The following is a 20652-nucleotide window of genomic DNA, read 5'->3' as shown; positions in this document are numbered from 1 at the left end:
TGTTACTAAGTCTTAACTACTATAGTAAATCTTAAATCTGGGGTCACTGTTACAAAAGAACTTTCGATTAAGACCAAAAATTGATTGTAAACTCTTACCAAATAAATAACTGTTTGAAAAATACCAAATTCAATTAAAAATAAATCTTTGATTCGCAACAAATAGATCACTACACTTTCTGCGGATCAAAGATTAAAAAAAAACACCGGGCATAAATATATCTTCACGTTTTTTTTTAAGTTTCAATTGTATGTAGGAAAAGGAAAGTTATTCCGAAAGTTACATTTTGGTACTGTCTAAGTCATTAGTACTTTTGGAGAAAGGAGTCCTTATCTGCAAAGGACTTGTCCCATTTTCTGAAAGAAATCTGTAGTTTTATCTAAAATATTATCTACAACCTTGTTTATTTAAATACTGAATAAAGTAAAGGTTGTTCTAACTTCTTTGTATGTTTAAAGAGAAAATTTAGGAATCAATTTAAGTTGAGTAGCAATTTAAATAGCAAGAAGTTATATGCAAATTTTTAAATTGACACTACAAAGCCTAAATAAAATCAAAATTATTGAAGATTTTCATATTCATGATAATATTTACAAATTATGAAACTGATAGACCTAGTCCTTTTGTTTCCAACAAAAAATGACATCAAAACAAAGTTTGTTGGTGAGGGGAGATCAAATACACATTGATTGATCGAGTGTTGTTTATCGTCCTATTCAAGAATTTTCCACTCATACAGAGACGTCACCGTATGCCGGTGAAGGCCCTTAAATTAAGACCTATACTAGGCACTGTGGGCCATTTGGGGTTCTTTATCGGGTCAACGCCTACCATTACACCGGACCTACGTTTTTAAGGTCATATCCGAAAGATCCGTGACTTTCACTTCTAGTGCCGAGCGCTTGGCGAAGGAACAGTCACTACCGATTTTTACGTCTTAGGTTTGACGCGACAATCGTCATATTTTTTTATTCGTAATTGTATATATTTCTAAACGTAGTTTTTTGCTGTTGGTTTTTAAACGACGTCTGTCCTGTAAGCGTTCAATATCGCATCATTCCGACGACCCTACCGAGCAATATGATCTGCTTATTTAAGTTTTAATGGGCCCAATACGTACTAAATTTTTTATTAAATTGTTTCATTTTGTGTGTGAAAAAACACATCTTACCTAAATGATACTTCATTTCGTTAATTTAGCTTTGAGAATTTGACCGGACGACTATTTTTTTGTTTACAACGGGCCGTTCGATAGTGAAAGTCTCACACAAGGAAATAGTTTCACTATATGTTACTATATAGCTTTGATTAAATTAATTAATCAACTGGACGCTCAACAGATAATTCATGAAATAGAAAATAAAGATTACTGCTTAGACAAAATTTGAAATTATGCGTCTTTTAAGAAAGAAAATTGTAAGTAAACATGCCTACCCCGAAAAACACGTGGGTTTTAGATGCTAACAAACAGCCTACACACCATTCAGGAAGCTGCATCACGCGCACCTTTAATTAAGGTCTCAAACAAGGAAACATTTTCACTATATATTACTATATACATGTAGCTTGAATTAAATTATTTAATTGATTAGACTCTCAGCAGAAAATTCATGAAAGAGAAAAAAAAAGATAAAATTAATGCTTTAAAAAATTTTGAGATCAGAACAATCTGCTTTATGCGGCTTTTAAGAAAGAAAATTGACAGTAAACTTACCTACCCCGAAATGCACGTGGGATTCACATGTTGACAAACAGCCTACACACCATCCAGGCAGTTGCATCATGTGCACCTGAAAAAAGAGTTCCTTTTAATTCAGTGGGATAATTCTGCTAAGGATATGATATTCCTAGTACATGAGTCCAAATTTAATACTGTAGGCCTAACACAAATTGCCAAAAATGAAAAAAGAAAAAGAAAATTGTCTCTATATATATGGACCTTTAATTGTCTAAGTTCATTTTGATTGGCTATTTCCTTGCGTAAGACCTTAAAAAGAGTTCCATTTAATTCAGTGGCACAACTCTGCTAAAGATATGATATTCCTAGTACATGAGTCCAAAATTAAAACTGTAGACCTAAGAAATGTTGCCGAAAATGAAAAAAGAAAAACGAAATTTTCTTTATGTATATTGAACTTCCTTTGACTAAGTTCATTTTGATTCTACTACCTTGCGTAAGACCTTGAACGCTCGTATTCGGAATGTTCGAACATACTCGTATACGTAATACAATGTCAGCGTTCAATAAAACGTCAAAATATTGAACGCTAAATTTCTCTAGATTTTTTTAGGTATTTTATTAAAGACTATTTATAAGCTATATTATAAGTATTAATATAGATGGATTGTACATGAATAAGATAAAATCATATGTTCTGTGTAAATTTTATAGAATCTATTTGCTTTTTATTAAGTCACATGCTGTAATTGTTTTGTACAGATTGCTTTTGAATTTTGAAATTATCTAATCTGTTTTCTTTCTTACATGTAAGACCATTTTATGTACAAGTTTTTTAGTATCACGAATAAAAAGGCAAACTCCTTTTTTTTTTTTTTTTGAAAAATGGTGGTCAAAAATGGGAAAACCATAGAGTCAGTTCGATTTTTTTTTTCTTTTTGAAAATTAGCGACATTGTGTTTCACGAATGAAATATATTCTTCAAGTAGAATTTCAGTGACACGCTGAACATCAAGATTATTTAGTAAAATTATGTATTGATAATACAGAAATGTGTTGAACAATAGGAATACTATCTTAATGTCAAAGTGTGCAAACAAACAGTTAAACAAAATAAGTAAATAAAGTGCAAAGAACAAATATGCAAAGAAAAATACAAACATATGAAAAGAGTAGAATTAAAAGATAAATTTCAATCAAGCAACAACACTGAGTAAAGAATGAAAATAGGTGCAAAGACAAATATCCGAGGAAAAATACAACATATTCATGGAACATGGAAATGCTGACTTGAAGAAAATATAAATATAAGAAATATCAGGATTTATTTTTTACTGAATTACGAAATATAATCAAAATCTGAGGTCAGTCTGAGGTCATTGAAGATCAATATCTGGTATGCCCCCCACAGACGCAAATGATGGCCAGACTAATGGAAGCAAAATGTGTTTAATATAAACTGTATATGAATACTCTCCCACTCCATTGTAGATATTTGGTCAGCTGTTGCAGAGTCTGGGAATGCGATTCTCTTTGGAAAAACCTGTCAATCCATTTTGTGCAATGCTGCCGAATTTGGTTTTATATTTGGCGATTTTGAATAGACAATGACATGTACAAGTAGAAGATCGCTAGAGTATTTTTATCTATCAAAGTCCTTTGAATACGAAAAAATCAGTGTTTCATATTTAAAACGGAATAAAAATGGGTCTAAAGAAAGAACATTTTCAACCATTGCTGATTCTAAAGAGGCAATACTGTCAAATTCTAGCAACAAAAAGACTTTTTACTTTTATGAATATTCGCTTGGAAGCACATAAGAGGTTGATAATATTTGAAATTTGATTTAATGTAGAAGTTATTAAAAATTACAATTGAGAATACTTTAGTTAAGTAGATAAAAAGTAACTTGCTCAATGTGTCGTCTAAATTACGAGTTACGTTTTTCCGTTGATGTATCTGTATAATTTAAAAAAGTTACGGACAATTTCTATTCATTGTTTACGATCAATTCAGAAAAAGAATGCATTAAATATCCTGTATCGAAAGACATGGTCTACTTCCAAGCTTTTTGCCTTTTTTAGTGTAAAAATGACTGTGAATAGAGAGTAAAAATTCTCATCTCTTACTGATTTTTATCCTCAAAACTGTTATAAGTTATGTCAAAATTTGTTCATTCAATATATCCTCCGACTTTTAAACTTGAAATCAATTAAAGGGTTAGATGTTGAGCTCTAGAATTACACCCGATACATGTAAAGGTCCTAAATCAATGCACGTTTAGTACCCATCATTTTGTTTTCTAAACAAATATAATGAACATATACATTTAATAAATTATTTTCCTCCTTTTATATATAAAATTATGCAAACTTTATAAAGTTTTCTAACATCAATGATTGCATATCAACAGCACTTGCTACATATGTAGGTCACATGACATAGCACACCGAAACAGTGATAAGGTTTTGGCCTGGGGGCCATAAAAGTAAGACAAGCTCACTTTTGATCTCAGTCTCACTTCTCCACTTTATATTCCTAAGAGAAAAAGTGAGACTGAGATCAAAAGTAAGCTCGTCTAAGTTTTATGGCCCCCAGGCCTGGAGAGACCTTGCTGATGGCGGAATAATTGAGATAAAGGAACAGTTGAACTTCAACCTCAATCTTTTTGAAGCAAAAAAAAAAATAATCAAGGAAAAGGTTTTTAAGGAAACCATATATGTATTATAAAATAAATTGTAACCATTTAAATTTAAGATTTATTAATCTGTTATACGTAATTGCTACATGACTCTAAAATGAAATTTAAAAAAACAATTATACATTTTCATTGTGTTTCATAAGATCTACGTGTATTATTGAATATGTTAATGAAAGAATACACCATATACATGCACAAAGAACCCGTGGTGACTGTTCATCGTCTATTTACTGTCTGTAACTAACGTTCATATTTAGGTTATGTTATTCGAAATGGACGTATCACTTACCATTTAATTACATGCTTGTTGACATATGAAATCCAAACCGTTATAAAAATTAACTTCACAAACATGCACGAAATATTGCCACACTGTAATCTGCAGGTATATTCTTACTTTGATATCGAAGGAATCTTTACTAAATACAATGTTTTTGATAATGAAGAAATGCAAATTTGCCTACATCTTAACCTAAATTAGAAAATATATATACATTTTCATATTTTTTTTTATATCATGAAAGGTACGTACCCTTTTGGAAAATCAAACACAATGAAGTTATACCTGATTGTCTTCTTCTTTGAAGTATTTCTCGTCTTAGGAGACACGCAAAAACCAAAGGATTTTATGAAAAATGTGATGGATTGTAAAAATGTATGTATCCAAATGGAATGGGCACCAAAATGCCTTGCAGGTAAAAGTTTCTTTTAGACCTTGACGGTATATATCAATCGCCACCTTCCTTTTTTTATTTTGATCGGAACACTCTAAGGCCAAAGTTAACAGCAACAATTCAAATTTAAGAATGCATACCAGTATCTGATTTAAACAATGAACAAATGCAATAAAAGAAATTTGTCTAATTCAATTTGTTTTTTTTTCAGTATGTAAAAGTTTGCAAGTGAACATATATTTTTTACTGAATTTATTTTTCCCCTTTTTTATGCACTAGAGATTTCTAATTTTAAGATAGTTTTTAGTGAATATCATAAGATAAAGGAATGCAATTCAACTCATCATACTTTGTCACAAAATTAAGATTTATACTTGAAAGGTAAGGACTAAATTTGCGGCGGTTTTCGATGAGAAATGTATGCGTTGACCAATATCTCATTCAACCGATCAGCAATAAAGTTTAAAGAGGCTTGACGCCAGGAATAAAACTATCATTTGAATAGCTAGTAGAACATGATAGGATTTATAAGTAAGGCTCTTTTAAATTAAGAGCAAAAATGGCACAATTTAAATATGATAAATATATGATAGGTCAGCAAAATACAACACTGACCTCCAATGTTCCTTGTGATTTCTATCATAAAAAATCAGTGACGTACTTTAATTTTAAAGCCGACAATTTTCAAACTCTTTTTTTAAATTTCACGTCGTACCTCAGATTAAATAATCAGACGGTATATGTTCAAACTTCTTAATTGCTCGTAATTGTTTCAGTAGTTTGTTTAAGAAAATGTACACAAATAAAAGATACAAATCATATTTGTTTTTCAAGAGCATGAAGAGTTGAATGAGAAATAAACAGTAGTTTTAATATTTACATTATAAATAGTTATCTAGCATTTTTATCACTTAGCATGTCATGTACACGTATATCAATAAAATTAATAGCTTTGTTTTAACTTCAGGGTCAACGATTCCAGAAAGGAATAACCATACTTCAAATAAGCCTGTGGCATTCCATACATTTTTACAACATCATGTCTCCAGTCTAGCTCAAAATGAAATCATAAAATACGAGACGGTCCTCACAAACGTCGGCAGTGGTTATAATCCAAAAACTGGTATATTCACTGCTCCAGAGGCCGGAGTTTATTCTTTTAACTGGTCGTTCCTTACAGTTAAAGGTGGCACAGCATATATCGGGACGTATGTGGATGGTAAGCAGTTTGCTTTTGCTTTGATGCAAGACCAAGGCAGTAAATGGGAAAGCACTACGGGCCATATGGTTGTCTCTTTGAAGAAAAATAGTAAAGTATGGACTCAAAATAATTCTAAAACCACTCATATTCGATCCCATTATACGTATTTTTCTGGATTCAAGATCTACAACTATATTTAAAAAGAGACACCAAAAAGATATTACCATATGTAATATTTATGGAAGAATAAAAGCAAGGTCGGCATAATGTATTTTAAAGTTGTTGTTTTCTTCTGAAATGTGAAAATAATGTTCTAATTTATGAAAGTGCACCATGATATTCCAGAAGTGTTCAAAAGATATTCCATTACAACAAAGAATTTTAAACGTTTTGAAATACTACATGATTAAGTTTAAGGCACACAGTTCTAGATAAGGATACAATGTACAACAAAAGTTAAATTCTCCCAAAAGTATCCAGATACATATTGTGTATTCAGTACACGAAAGCAGCCATCAAGGAAAAGCAATGTTGTTTAACAAAACCCATGCACATATACATGCTTTTTTTTCAATTAGTATAAATCATTATTATGTAAGTTGCAAGCAAATGCAAAGAGATAGAGATTTATTTTGAACAGTATAAAAAAAATGTAAATTGTCTTTAAAATGTCAGGAACATAGTTTATCTGTATATAAAATGCATTTAAAATTATTATCACTACTGTCTTCTTATAATTTTTTTATTACAATAGAAAAAGTGATGTTTAGACCAAAATAAATATGTAGTCATAACACAAAATTTTCATCTATACGAAAAACACTTAGAAAGATTTAGAAAGGCACTACTAACATGTACACTTAATTCCATGCTTAATTTCTAGCCAATTGTTGCAGCTCAGACAGTTTTTAAGAAATAAAGATTTAAGCCAGCAGAGCAATTGCTATTCATAACGCCATGCTCACTGAATAATCGTTGTTAATTACTTATATATGCATTCTTTTATGTTGATAAGAATATTGGAGGAAATCCTGACTTTCATAAGCATACGGCTGCTCAGTAAAAACAAAGACTTGGCTATATATAAAATCAGTTTACCTGATTAATGCACCTTAGTATATTTTCTTTAATAAATCACATGCAATTTATAAAGTATTTGCCTCTCAACCACAGTTATCTGGATACAAGCTGTGCCTTCATCCCATTCTCTTAAATTTGTTTTGATACAGTTGTGACGTCATCGTTCAAAGTTATTGAAACCCTCTGAGAAAAATCAGTAATTTAACATTTAAGGCCTAAGGTTAAAGGAGAGAACGCTTAAATAATGATTATAACTCTATGATTGTTTTGGTTCTTAAATTAATGTTTAAGAGCTGAAATCGTTTTTGAAATAGATATACTATTAAAGAAAGTTGGGTGTTGCTAAAACGCGGAACGGAAAACGGAACGGAAAGCGGAACGGAACGGAAAATTTTTTGTCAAACAAATAACATAGATTCAATATAAATCAGTTAAAAGAGCAATATTTTTGTTGTAAATGTCATTTCTAATCAAAATTTATTGTAGACTATTATACATTAATGAGTTATACACACTCTCCGTGGAAAAAATCCCTCCCCCCCCCCCACACACACACACACGAAATAGGATTTTCGTGTTTTGGCAAAGGACATATCCCCCCTCTTTTTTTTTGCTTGTCAAATTTGTTGTATGTTGAAAATTTTTTCTGACTCCTACCCCCTCTTTTAATGTCAATGTCTGAAAAGACAAAAATATCCAGTTATGCTATTCAGATTATGCACGCAGTGTCGAATTCGCGAGTCATGAAACGGGGTGGCAGTGTTGGGTCTGTGTAGGGGCCAAAAGCCACATTAAAAATTGATTTATTAAACCTTATGTACATTTTGGACACAAAAACAGGGGGGGGGGCGACTTATTACACTTTCTCATATCTTTCCGATGAGCAGTAAATCAAACTCATTTTTTACGGGGTCATTCATATACGCCCCCCACCAAACATGCACACATACATGTATGTGCTGCAAACAAACAAAATTTAACTTAAATGAATGCAAAAATTCTGCAATCTGCATTATATCTACCACAAATTTGTCTATCCAGAAAAGGACTCTATTTTGAATAAAATTTTAACAACCAGTGTGTATAAGAGATGTTTATTCGAGCTTGCCGTAAAGGTTTGCCCTAAACGTAATCTTAATAATTTTTAAAAACATTTTTTGTCTCTTTCCATGGTTTATTTAGGTATCAAATATTTGCCCCCCCCCCAGTCATAACCTTTTTACTACGGAAATGTTCGTTCAAGTTCACATTTTTACCCTTTTTGTGAATATAATAAATGTAGTAAGTTAGTGTAAAACAAATAGTACTGAAAAATGTTGGGAGTTGGAACTTATCCCCCCCTCTCGAATCAAACAATTGTCTTCTTTTTGTGTTTTTTTTCTTGTCAAATACTTTTCCAGTTCGTTCCCCCCCCCCCCCACCGTTGTCAATTTTGATTCTATGTGACTGCTATGTTTTTGTAAGTAAGAGAATGAGCATGACAGAATCAACTTTATTTAATAGTTGGGGATTGATTTTGTACAAATGTACAAGATATATCGTTTATGATAAAAGAACTACGAACGATTGTATTGTTCTCCCGCCTACCTCTAAGTCAATTCTCAAAAGTTAACATATTCGAATGATTTTCAAAATTTTTATAGATATTTATATGAATTTTCATAAAACGTTACTTATTTGGGATACCAAAGAGAGATAACTCTATTTTTTTGGTAAAACTTGAGTTTTTCATTATAGAAGTCAATGGAAAACGGAAAATATATTTAAAACATCCCCCCCCCCCGTGAAACAAAAATTCCTTTTTACAGGTAATATGGACTGTCATTTAACAAATTTATGCTAAAGCTTTTTGTGTTTCACGGGGACGTATGTTTATAAACAAAAACACGAAAAAAATGCTGATTTTTCACCAATTTTAAAGCTATTTACAACTAAATAATTGTATTGTATTAATTTGTATATATGTTTTATTTATTTGCGTAAAACATAAGAAAAGATATGAGATACATTTTATCATATTTAATTCAAAATATGGTGATTCTTGAAAGTTCGATTTCACTAGGAAATATCGTCTACCCCCCTTTTTTATAAGAGCTGGAATTTATGATAATTTACAATCTAGCGCTGGAAATAATATGATTAATCAATCACCATAGAACTGTTCTTTGTATTGAACAAAGATTTAATAGCCAAATTGCCATTAAAATTTAATTTAATGCGTGCAAAATGTAGGCGGGAATCAAGAGTTAGAGTTCGTAGTTCTTTGTGTGTTTTAAGTGATTTAATCCAATTTGAAAATAATATATTCCGTTTTCTGTTCCGTTCCGCTTTCCGTTCCGTTTTCCGTTCCGCGTTTTAGCAACACCCAAGAAAGTTTGCTTTTCTGAATGTATAACTTCCAGGCTGAAGCTATAATTGAGTTATGTTTATTTATTATTTATAGTAGAAATCTTAACTTCAATATAGCTTCTTAACCACATATTTAGAAGATATTGGATGACACCATAGCTATTCATAGATTTGCATGTTATCCAACGGACATTTGTTTACTCGCGTTTTTCATTTCCGAGATTAAAGAGTCAAGAAGTATCCCGAACGCAAATATCGTCATTTACAAAAAACAATTGCTGATTGGTCGACCGGGTGTACCAAATCCCAATCAGAACTCGAGAAAAAAAAAACAACTTCTATCAATACAGTATGCCAAGGGTTCATAAGGAGAGTAGCGTATCAGAAACTTAGCTAGCGAAGATGAAAATTTGGCAGTTCTCCTCAAGTTACTATTAAATAGATAGAAGTTGACAAAAAATAGAAAAGCAGTTTAATTAAATATCGTTAAATGATGATGATCGAATTAGTTTTCATAGTTGCAAATTATTTAACATAAAGAGTATCTTTCTTTGCACATTCTTTGCTATTCTTATAAATCTATTTTTTATCTTTGAAATAAAAAAAATTGGTGTATTTAGGATAAATGTCTTATTTTTTATGTCTCTAGTATAAGAAAACATAAATTTTTTCATATGCAATGAGATCACATATAAGGATGAGTATTCATATGGAGACCTCTAAATGCATGCAACGTGTATCTCTAGTAGGCAAAAGTAGTTTTTTATACATTAAGTTTTCGCATATTTTTATTTGACGAAAGCACAAAACCCCCCAAACCCCAAAACTCTTAATATAACCAAAAAAATCAGAAATACCTTTTTGTAATTTCTATATAAAGATTAGGAAAATTTCATTGTTTGTAACAATAAAATTTAACTTAATCTAATATCCCTTTTTCCACTGGAGGTGGTTATTCCAATTTTTTGAATTTTTGCATGTTCGTTAAAAACAAATCAGATGTTGGAAATAGAAAAATGGAATTCTTTCAGAAACTGGGGATACATAATCAGGAAAATAAAACTAACTATGTATAAAGTTTCGTTAAAACTCAATAATATAAGTTTTCATCTTGATCTTTCTTTGTAACTACAATTTTGCCTTTAATTCCTCAGTTATCCTGTATTCAGGAGAAAACTCTATGAATTCAGTACTGGTTATATCAAGAGGGCAGGTATAAGTCGTTAATATTCCGCCTTGGACTCTCACCAAAACAGTTCTACTATCTTTGATGTCCAATGATAACGTAAACTCATCTGAAAATACGGTCGAATTGGCACCAGTGGACACTTCTTTTTGCCATCTTCCATTTACGAAAGAGTTCAAAACTATTTCATATGATGGATACCGTGGATTGAAATGCAGAATGATATTGTTCCTTTCGCCCATCTGTTGTCTAAAATTTATGGCCATTCCGCTAAAAATGAAATAAGTTATTTAAATATAATATAAATTCATAAAGAAATGGAGAAAGAGAGAGAGAAAAACTTACCCTGGTTTATAATTTCCTTTCTTGTTATATTTCACTCTGAATGTGATGTTTTGGCCGATCTCTATTTGATGTCCAATATGTTTTAGACTGATCTATTTAATCATAAGATGGAAATTAGATAAACTATATAAAATTTTGAGTTGGGACTTATTAACAAGAAATCAAGTAATTGAATTCTTTGTTTACTATTAATTATGACATTAATTTGATAACTGATTGTATACAATTAACACAAAGTTTAAGTAGGGAATAATAACAAAAAGAAATCAAATAATTGATGATACTAGTACCTTGAATTATTTAAAGATAACATTAATTTGATTAGTTAGAGTACATAATCAAATTTCTGTGTACTTGGACTAATTAACGATAAAAATATTTTTTTAATTCTCTGATCAATCAGATAAATTTATGCTGTCATCAGTACAAGCAAAGACATCCTCATCAAATGAATTTATGTAAAACTTTAACAGTTATTACTATCACGTTTTGCAAACCAAAACGTCAGAAGATACTGACATATCCCATCCTTGTATTTTCATCTTCTTTTATATATCCTCTGTGAAAGTTTCCATGTTCTAAATTCAAATAAATAAACACATAAATGCATAGATTTTAAATAAAAATTACTTTTTCGGATACCCACTTAAACAATATCAAGAATCTTAATAATGTGTATGGTACTTGGAGTCTACAAGAGAAAAGTCAATAAAATGAGATTATAATTGAAATGTGATAGATAGAGGATATCTGTATTGTGTGATTTGATATTGGCTTTATCCAACGAGTTGAAATGGTGTATATATTCGCGAGGCTTGCCGAGGTTAAGGTTACAGTAAGAAGGCGGGGCCTAATTTCTACGGGAAATGTTCACTATGACTATGAATATAAGGTCTTCAAAATACCACAAAATTAACTCATTTGCTATTTCAAACAGCTGGATAGCTGTATACTACATACAAACTTACTATAACATGCAGTTTTGTCGTTTGTTAAATCCCACAAAACAGTATATAAACGATTCATCGATCGCAATGCACTTGTCAATGTGACGTCATCTCGCAAAAATGACGCAATTTGTACACAGCGAGAGGCTGATCGAGTCACATTTTGTACAATGAAAAATGTATTTTGTTCTCAAATAAAATATTATTTGCAATTTAATAAAAGACCGTTAACTTGGATGCAAAGTTTATTTTAGTATTTTAATGATAAACTGTCCGTACATTCTCCTAACAAGTGATACTGTTGTGTGTTTGTATGCAGATTCATTGAAAAAGTAATGGAAGGGTCCTTATAAATCGATTTATTGTAAGGGCATACCTTCAATGTATCTTGACAAGTTTTTGCACATTTACTCAAAAAGCATAAATGTATTTGAAAAGTGTTGCGAACCTCATGAAATCTTGCAAATAAATGAATCATGGCTAAATTTAATGTATTTGACCAGCAAAATATTCAACCTGCCGTCCAACAAATTAAATTTTAGCTATTAAAAAAGGGAATCTATATAGGTTCGCAGCACTTTTTACAAACTAGATATAAAGTTGAAAAGGATTATAAATTAAAGTAAGATTTTTAACTTGGTTATGCTCTTGCAATATTGGAATTTATAGATGACCTCTAAACTGCAAGTATAATTGCTAAAATTATGTGACGTCGACATCACGTGACAAGCCTAAATAAAAAAAAAATCAAATTTCCCCGACATATAGATTTAAACCACAATACATTTTTTTTTATATCAGAGAAGTCCTAAAAATAATCGCCCGTCCAAATAAAGTACGTATTTTTTATCTTAAAAAATCGCCGATATTTCCATTCGTAACCTTAACTGTGCTGCGTAGAACATATTTTTGAAGTCTTGATCGCGAAAGCTTATCATCGCGAATAAAGTTTACCTGCGATAAATCGCGAAATTAAGTTATCGCGAATAAAAGTTGGCTTACAGTACTTGATGTGTGTTTAATTAACCCATTACCACAAAGAAGCTGATATCATCCTTTATTCACTTGCGTTTAATTTAATCAATATCCTCCAAATTCTGGGCCATTTATATCAAGATATTTTGTTCCACACCTTCGCTTCATCCACAGGACCTTACTGAACATTCTTTAGCTGTTCAAAAATATTTTCAATACGATGGATGACTGAGAGCAAACGCGATTATCATATATCTCATTTCAGCAACTTCATCACATTATTCAGTATACATCAATAAATATATAGCAGATTTTGAACCTGCTAAATAATACACAAAGCAAAAGACATAAATGATAAAGATACACTTCAAAATTTTCTGTTTTAAAAATACTAATTAACATTCGGTTACCTTTCTAGATGGGCATTGTATCAAAAGAATTGTATATTGACAAAAGTGTGTTTTTTAAGTACATTTAAAATCTGATTTGAAAAAGTTTTCCCTTTGGAGTACACGTGTACTAATAAATTCAATTTTTTTTGCAATGGAGTCGCTTTTGTTAAAAATTGAATGTTGATGGTCTTCAGAACACCTGAATGGTTTTGTTTTGTAGAGAATAAAGAATCAGGTTATTTAAATCACCTAAATTGATTGAAATAAGTCGTTTAAAGAAATCTTAAACAACTAAAACTTGGCATTGACACACCTTATACGAATAACAAAATCAATGTTCCCACTCTCCTAAAGCATGTTTTAGCTTTTAATTAGGAATATACCATATAAGTGTAAATTTTACCAATACGCAAATTAAGTGATTATTCATTAAAAATCGATAATTCATTTTCAGGGAGAAGTAATCACATAAAAAGCTTTCAAGATTAAAACACAACTAATAGACAACAATATTCAATTTCCGCGATCTAAGAATCCTCTCTAATAATATCAAAATGAAATCCTTAATTGCTACAAATTCTGCTTATACGGTATAAGGATACCAAACAAACATTGATCCAGGAGAAAGATCTTTCTTCATTGAAAATGTTCAAGGTTTCGTCAAAGGTCAACATGTCGAAAAATTTATTTTTGAAAAAGCTCCAAAATCTGTGGTTTATAAAGTTAAAACTTTTACAATTGATAAATATATTATTAATTAACAGACAGAAAGTATCACTTGATAACAAATATTCACTTGAAAAAATATTTATCAAGATTTTTTTCTAAATGTATTTTTCTTGAACAAATAATTAATTCCATCTATTTAGTAAAAACCATTATTGCAGAAAAAAATATATTTATCAATGAGGGGCAAGCTCGACCTCGACAGCTTCTGGTAAGTTTTTTTCCTTGTTTATTTTGCCCAAGTAGTAAGACTTGAAACCGAAAGTATATACAGTGCAAATGGCCGATATTATCGGGGTCTTGTCTTTATACATTTTATGCTTTCAAGAACAGTCTTTCAGAGACCATCAAAGTCCAATTTGCCCTCATTGATAAACATGTATTATTTCCTCAATGATTGTTTTCACCAAAAGGACAGAATTATGCAAATGCATTTTCTTTAGATATGCAGATTTTTGATAATTTTTTTTTCTGAAAAAAATCCCATTTTTTAAAATATATATTTTCAAGTAATATTTTGTATCTGTTAATTAGTGACATTTTTCTTATATTCAATAAATCAAGAAATTAATAAAGGTACTGATTTTTATGAAAAAAACTTATCTAAAATACCTGCTTTATCGATATTAAGACCATATCAATCCATAAATCTAGTCATCAAATCAGACATTTGTCGATAATATATCCTGAAATTATTTAGAAACAAACGTGATTGAAAGCATGTTTTTTTTAAATTAATTTTTGCTACAAAATTGATGTACCTTTCGGCTTTCGTTTTAGGATCCAGGGAAAAAGAGGGGAATTTGAGATATCCCGATCTCGATCTAAATTATATTATATCTAACCCAACATAAATAGCAGCAACAAAATTTTCCTCATAAAATAAGCGCATCTACCATTTGAATTCATAAATGCTATTAAACAATAGGATATAGGAGCAAAGCAAACATGGACCTTCAAAATATAAGAGGTTGGATCAGGTACCGGGGTCATGGAAATGGTAAATCAATTCATAATAGTATGAGCTGTGAATATCTCTAATAAATTTACAAATAAAATGTGCAGATTTACTACCGAAATAATCACGTCAAAGAAATCAGGAAATGTTTGAGAAAGTCATAATTAGACTTGTTAAATGTCAATTAATGATTGCAGTAATTTGTTTAAGGAATGAAGCTTATTTCAACTTATATCATACGATATAACATAACTTGGGGCAGTTTACGCCATATAAACCGTGAAGCGGTTTATAAAAAAGCGTAAACTGCCCCAAGTTTTGTTATATCGTATAATATAAATTGAAATACGCTTCATTACTTAAAATTTAATTTCAGTGTAGACAATGAGACAACCCCCACCCCCAGAATAAGGCTTCACATTGATTAAATTTTAAAAGTGACGTTAAGTCGAGTTTTTTTGATGTAACTAAAAATTGTAACGCAGGCAAGTTATGTCATACAAAATGGATAAAATCTTTTATGCAATCAAATGATGTTTTACAAGTAAAATTAAGTTATTTAAATATAAAAGTTAAAAGTCATTGTGGTGTTTTGCAATTAAAGGCTCTGCTCAATCAGCATAATGCTAGCTCACAGGACGAAAGACCACCTTTAAGGTAGTCTGATCCTCAGGTTTATAAAATAAGCAGTTAAGTAATCAGAAATACTCATAAAAGTATCTCTGAATCCACAGAGTTATGTAAATTTAACCACAGTATTTCTTTTAATTTAAAGATTAAAGTTAATCATATAATATAGGGAAAATCGTCACATCTCCAATATTTTTGCAGAAAAAGCGAATCGGAATATCAGCTATGCATTTCCTAATTGCAAATTGATCAACAAATATATTTTAGGTTAAAAAACGATAGGTAGCCAGGCATTCAGAGAAATTGTGATGATTTTTATACTTATTTGGTATTTTTTGTCTTCTATTTCTGTCATGTTTAAAAGGCTTTTGCTATCATTGCAAGACACCACAAATGCTTCTCATTTCATATCATGCTAATAATCATTGGTATCTAAGGCTGGATTCAAGAAAATGTTATTTCTCTAAAACTATATTATTTTTTTTTTTCCTATTATAGGGTACCATTTTCAACTTTAATAAGACCTTTTCTAAAACTTCCAAAAATCTTGAATCTTATAAAAATGAATATAATGGTGAGCTAATGGCGTTTAAAGAAGTTTATTCCTTTAAGCCACCATTAAGTTGCAACTTATAGGTGCTTAATGTCAAAACTTCATTAAGCTTCTATTTAGCCACCTTTAAAGAGGCTGGGCGGTCTTGTCCATTTTAAAACTATTTTTATCTCCTTTAGAGGAAGAGCTCCATAAAAAAATGTAATCAAATGATCAAATTTCAGAATTAAAATTAATGATTTTTTCTTTTCCAAATGATAGTTGGCAGCTTAAGATATCATATTCTAAAATTTAAGTTATATCTGGCGGTTGATAAGAAAATAATTTGTTGACCGCCTAGCCTCCTTAAGCTGAGCTTAATGGAGACTTAATGGTCAAACCTCATAGAATTACTTTTAAGCATCTTATATCAAATCTTTGAACTAACTTGTTAAGATATTTCAATATCATTTATGCAGAAATTTCAATTCATAATTTCGTCTCGATCGTCATTTCAATATAACATTCATGTCAACATGCATGAACTCGAGCACTGAGAACAAAGTTAGTTAATAGCCACAGGTTCTTGCTCTCGGTGTCTAATAAATATTTATTTTAAAAAAATATTTTGAGATATCACATCAATACGAAAAAATTATCAATTCATGATAAAAAAAATGCCCGTCCACCTTTGATATATGTACCTTATAATTCAGCACTGTGAAGAAAGAAAATGAACGTTTAACCTGTGTTGTTTGTTACGTTAGACAATGAGTTCCAAGTAAACATCGATGCTGTCTTAAACATTTTAGTGCAGTGGTTTCCATATAAATTTCACTCGCAGGCGATTTTGGTTTAATCCCGGTTTTGTCTGATTATTTTGTCATTTTGTAGCTTAAAATACCATTTCGTCTTTTTATATGGCATCTGGCCTTTTCTTTTTAAATTTTGCGCTATTTTTAAATCTACATTTTTAAACATCTTTAAGATTAGAAAAACTGTTTTTAAGTATCAATCTTATATTTAAGGTGCCTTTGTTACAACCATTTATAAAGGCGAAAAGGTAAATTATTTCTAAATGCTCACTACAATTATCTAGTGAAATATGTCTTTTTGCATTATGTTTTATTATATATTCGTTTGAAAATTAGGAGCATAGATGCAGTCCTTCTTAATATTAACATAAAAATAACCAAAAATACTTTTTTCATTTCTATAAATAGATTAGAGGAATTCCGTTGTTGGAATCAATGAACATCTTCTGCTTGAGTGACCATACCAATCAAATTCTTCTAATTTTTTTTCCAGTTCATCATGTTATCCAATTCTTTTGTACAATCTTTGCATATTTCCTTAAAACAAATAAGATTTTTTAAGCAAAATATTTATTTGCCGATAATTCATTTTTTTCAGAAACTAAGGATACGTTTTATGAAAGTGAAAACACAATTTATAAAAAGTTTTGTTAAAACTTCATCATTTCAGTTTTCGTCTTTAACTTTCTTACGAACTGCAAATTTGTGAATTTTCAATTGTCTCTTCAATAAGCCTGTATTCAGGAGAGAACTCTATGAAATTTGTATTGCAAATATCGATCGGGCAGGTATAAGTGGTCAATATTCCGCCATTGACTCTGACCAAGACATTTCTTTCATCTATGATGTCCAATGACAACGTAAACTCCTCAGAAAATACCGCTTCCTCTGCATCAGTGATAACTTCTTGTTGCCAATTTTGATTTACAAACGAATTCAGAACTATACTATATGCTGGATGTCTTGGGTTGAAATGCAGAATGATATCGTTCCCTGCACCCATCTGCTGTCTAAAATTTATGGCCATTCCGCTGAAAAGTAAATATTAGTATTACAAATTGATGACAATATGGAGAGAGAGAGAGAGAGGGGGGGGGTGGGAGAGAGATGAAACATATGGAGACAAGGATTATTATTCAAAATGAAATGTTCATAAAACAATACAAAATAGTAGCAGAGCAAACGAGGACTCCCAAAATATCAGAGGTGGGATCATGTGCCATGGGGGGAGTGGGCATCACCTGCCGACCGATCACACCTGCCATGTGCTCATTATCGTGATCGGGAAATAATGGAAAGATCCAGCATCAATTCAGGTATGAATAATGGACTAACAATTAGTATGAAAAAGGTCAATCAGCATTTGACTCAATGATAAATTATTGTTTGTTGACAAGGTCAAAGTATCAAATATAGAATTTCCAAAATTATGACATTAAACGAAACTGCTGATATTCTTGTTTCATCAACTTGTTTGTCAATAATTTACATCGTTTAGAAAATTGTCCAAAGACATAAATAAAGCATGCTCTTGCGTATTGATTCAACTGAGAAATATTCGTATGAAAAGAGAGAGAAACTTACCCAGGTTTTCCATTTCCTCTCCTGTTATATCTCACTCTGAAAGCAATTCTCTGACCAGCTGTTATTTGATATCCAATATGATCGAGACTTACCTATTTAATCGGAAAATGTCATTAAGATAAACCATATCAAATTTTAAGAAGAAACTACTTAACAAATCCAAAATAAGTGATGATTTTTAAGATAAATATTCAAGTTATTGAAGTATGAATTTTATTAGGGGTTGCAGAGGGTTAACTTATAATATTAATTTGATACGGACAGGAACTGCTCGTACTCGATCTAACCCATCATATCAATTTTTGCTTCTATCAGTTCCAATAAAACTGCTGAACTCAACATTAAAGTAATTGTTGTAAAGCGCAGTTTAAAGTTTCTGATACTTTTTTGAAACCTTTACGCAAATTTAATCTATCTTTTTTTAAGAAAAAAAGTAATTATGAGATTAAAGTTGTCTCTTATCAAAGACATCTTTGGAAAAAAATAAAGAGTTATTGCAAATAAACGTAGTATTTTTTTTTACCCTTTAATAGGTTGATTAAGAATGGTACTATAATTTTTAGGGACTTGAACTTGACTATAAATATTTACGACTCTCTATTCCAAAATTTGTGCATAAATTTAAAAAAAGAAAATAATAATAGAAATAGACATCTTAATTTCTTATTGTGTGTATCAAATGAATTAAGCTCATCAGATATTAAAAGAGATATTGAACAAATGAGTTTATATGCAACGCTTGCAATCTTTACTATCATGTTTGCAAACCAAAAAAGTCAGAAGATACTGACATATCCCATCCTTGAATCTTCTTCTTTTCCTCGCTTTTGGGATTCTAAATGCTCTAAAGTCTAAATATAAATATAAAACATTTTTAAAACCTATTTAATCGGAAAATGTCTTTAAGATAAATCATATCAAATTTTAGTAGAAACTATTTAACAAAACATTAAATAGTGATGATTTTTAAAGTTAAATAAAGATATTGAAGTATGAATTTTATTAGGGGTTGCAGAGGGTATACTTGTATTGATTTGATACGAACAAGACCTGCTCGAAATCGATCTAACCCGTCAAAGCAATTTTTGCTCTCATCAGTTCCAATAAAACTGCTGAACTCAACAATAAAGTAATAGTTGTAAAGCGCAGTTTAAAGTTTCTGGTACTTTTTTGAAACCCTTACGCAAATTTAATCTATCTTTTTTAAGAAAAAAAGTAATTATGAGGTTAAAATTGTCTCTTATCAAAGACATCTTTGGGAAAAAAATAAAGAGTTATTGCAAATAAACGTAGTATTTTTGTACCCTTTAATCAGTTTGCCTGTATCAACTAATATTTTTGCTGCTGTCCATAGATTTATTACTGAAACAAGTAGATTTTAAACTGATTTGTAATTAACTTGTATCACTTGAAAATATTATAAATATCATATTTTAATGTATTATTTGCATGACATATTGTTATATTTATGGAGAGGAACTTGTAAGTTGCAAGAACTTGTTTCCAATCCATTTGACTCGTTCAATAAAATATGTTTAAAATCAGTTGATTAAGAATGATACTAGAATTTTCAGGGAATTGAACTTGACTTTAAATATTTACGACTCTCTATTACAAAATGTGTGCATAAATTAAATAAAAGAAAATAATAATAGAAATAGATATCTTAATTTCTTATTGTGTGTATCAAATGAATTACGCTCATCGGATATTAAAAGAGACCTTGAACAACTGAGTTTATATGCAAAGCTTGCAATCGTTACTATCGTGTTTGCAAACCAAAAAAAAGTCAGAAGATACTGACATATCCCATCTTAATCTCTTCTTTTTCTTCTCTTTGGATTTAAATGCTCTAGAGTCTAAATGAAAATATAAAACA

The 20652-nt window shown here is 30.5% G+C and overlaps 2 protein-coding genes across 3 annotated transcripts; both read right to left on the bottom strand.

Moving 5' to 3' along the window:
* Positions 1–10294: 10294 nt before the first annotated feature.
* On the bottom strand, positions 10295–15042 carry LOC134273571 (uncharacterized). Of its 2 annotated transcripts, XM_062755764.1 has the most exons (4): positions 15025–15042; positions 11734–11794; positions 11215–11306; positions 10295–11139 (listed from the first exon to the last, which is right to left on the bottom strand). In XM_062755764.1, exons 2-4 carry the CDS (start codon positions 11740–11742, stop codon positions 10812–10814), a joined length of 429 nt encoding a protein of 142 aa, XP_062611748.1. In that variant the 5' UTR covers positions 11743–11794; positions 15025–15042; the 3' UTR covers positions 10295–10811. The 2 variants fall into 2 exon arrangements, 1 of the variants encoding a protein (XP_062611748.1); XR_009993442.1 differs by lacking the exon at positions 15025–15042 and having other exon boundaries at positions 11695–11772.
* A 2699-nt stretch (positions 15043–17741) lies between these two features.
* LOC134273570 (uncharacterized) lies at positions 17742–19623 on the bottom strand. Its single transcript, XM_062755763.1, has 3 exons — positions 19565–19623; positions 18774–18865; positions 17742–18220 (listed from the first exon to the last, which is right to left on the bottom strand). The coding sequence occupies exons 1-3, from the start codon at positions 19571–19573 to the stop codon at positions 17878–17880; spliced, it is 444 nt and encodes a 147-aa protein (XP_062611747.1). The 5' UTR covers positions 19574–19623; the 3' UTR covers positions 17742–17877.
* Between the last annotated feature and the right edge of the window lie 1029 nt (positions 19624–20652).

This window comes from Saccostrea cucullata, unplaced genomic scaffold, assembly GCF_032062105.1.
Source record: "Saccostrea cucullata isolate Sc308-1 unplaced genomic scaffold, CSIRO_AGI_Scuc_v1 ctg8446, whole genome shotgun sequence".
Taxonomy (NCBI): domain Eukaryota; kingdom Metazoa; phylum Mollusca; class Bivalvia; order Ostreida; family Ostreidae; genus Saccostrea; species Saccostrea cuccullata.
Note: the sequence above shows the minus strand (reverse complement) of the source record. Positions and strands in the feature narration are given on the sequence as shown.

Bases quoted from the DNA above. Each gene is read 5' to 3' on its own strand.
- LOC134273570 (XM_062755763.1), bottom strand. The intron at 18,221-18,773 runs GTAAGTTTCTCT...TTTACTTTTCAG, and splicing joins AGAGGAAATGGAAAACCTGG to CGGAATGGCCATAAATTTTA.
- LOC134273571 (XM_062755764.1), bottom strand. The intron at 11,140-11,214 runs GTAAGTTTTTCT...TTTCATTTTTAG, and splicing joins AAAGGAAATTATAAACCAGG to CGGAATGGCCATAAATTTTA.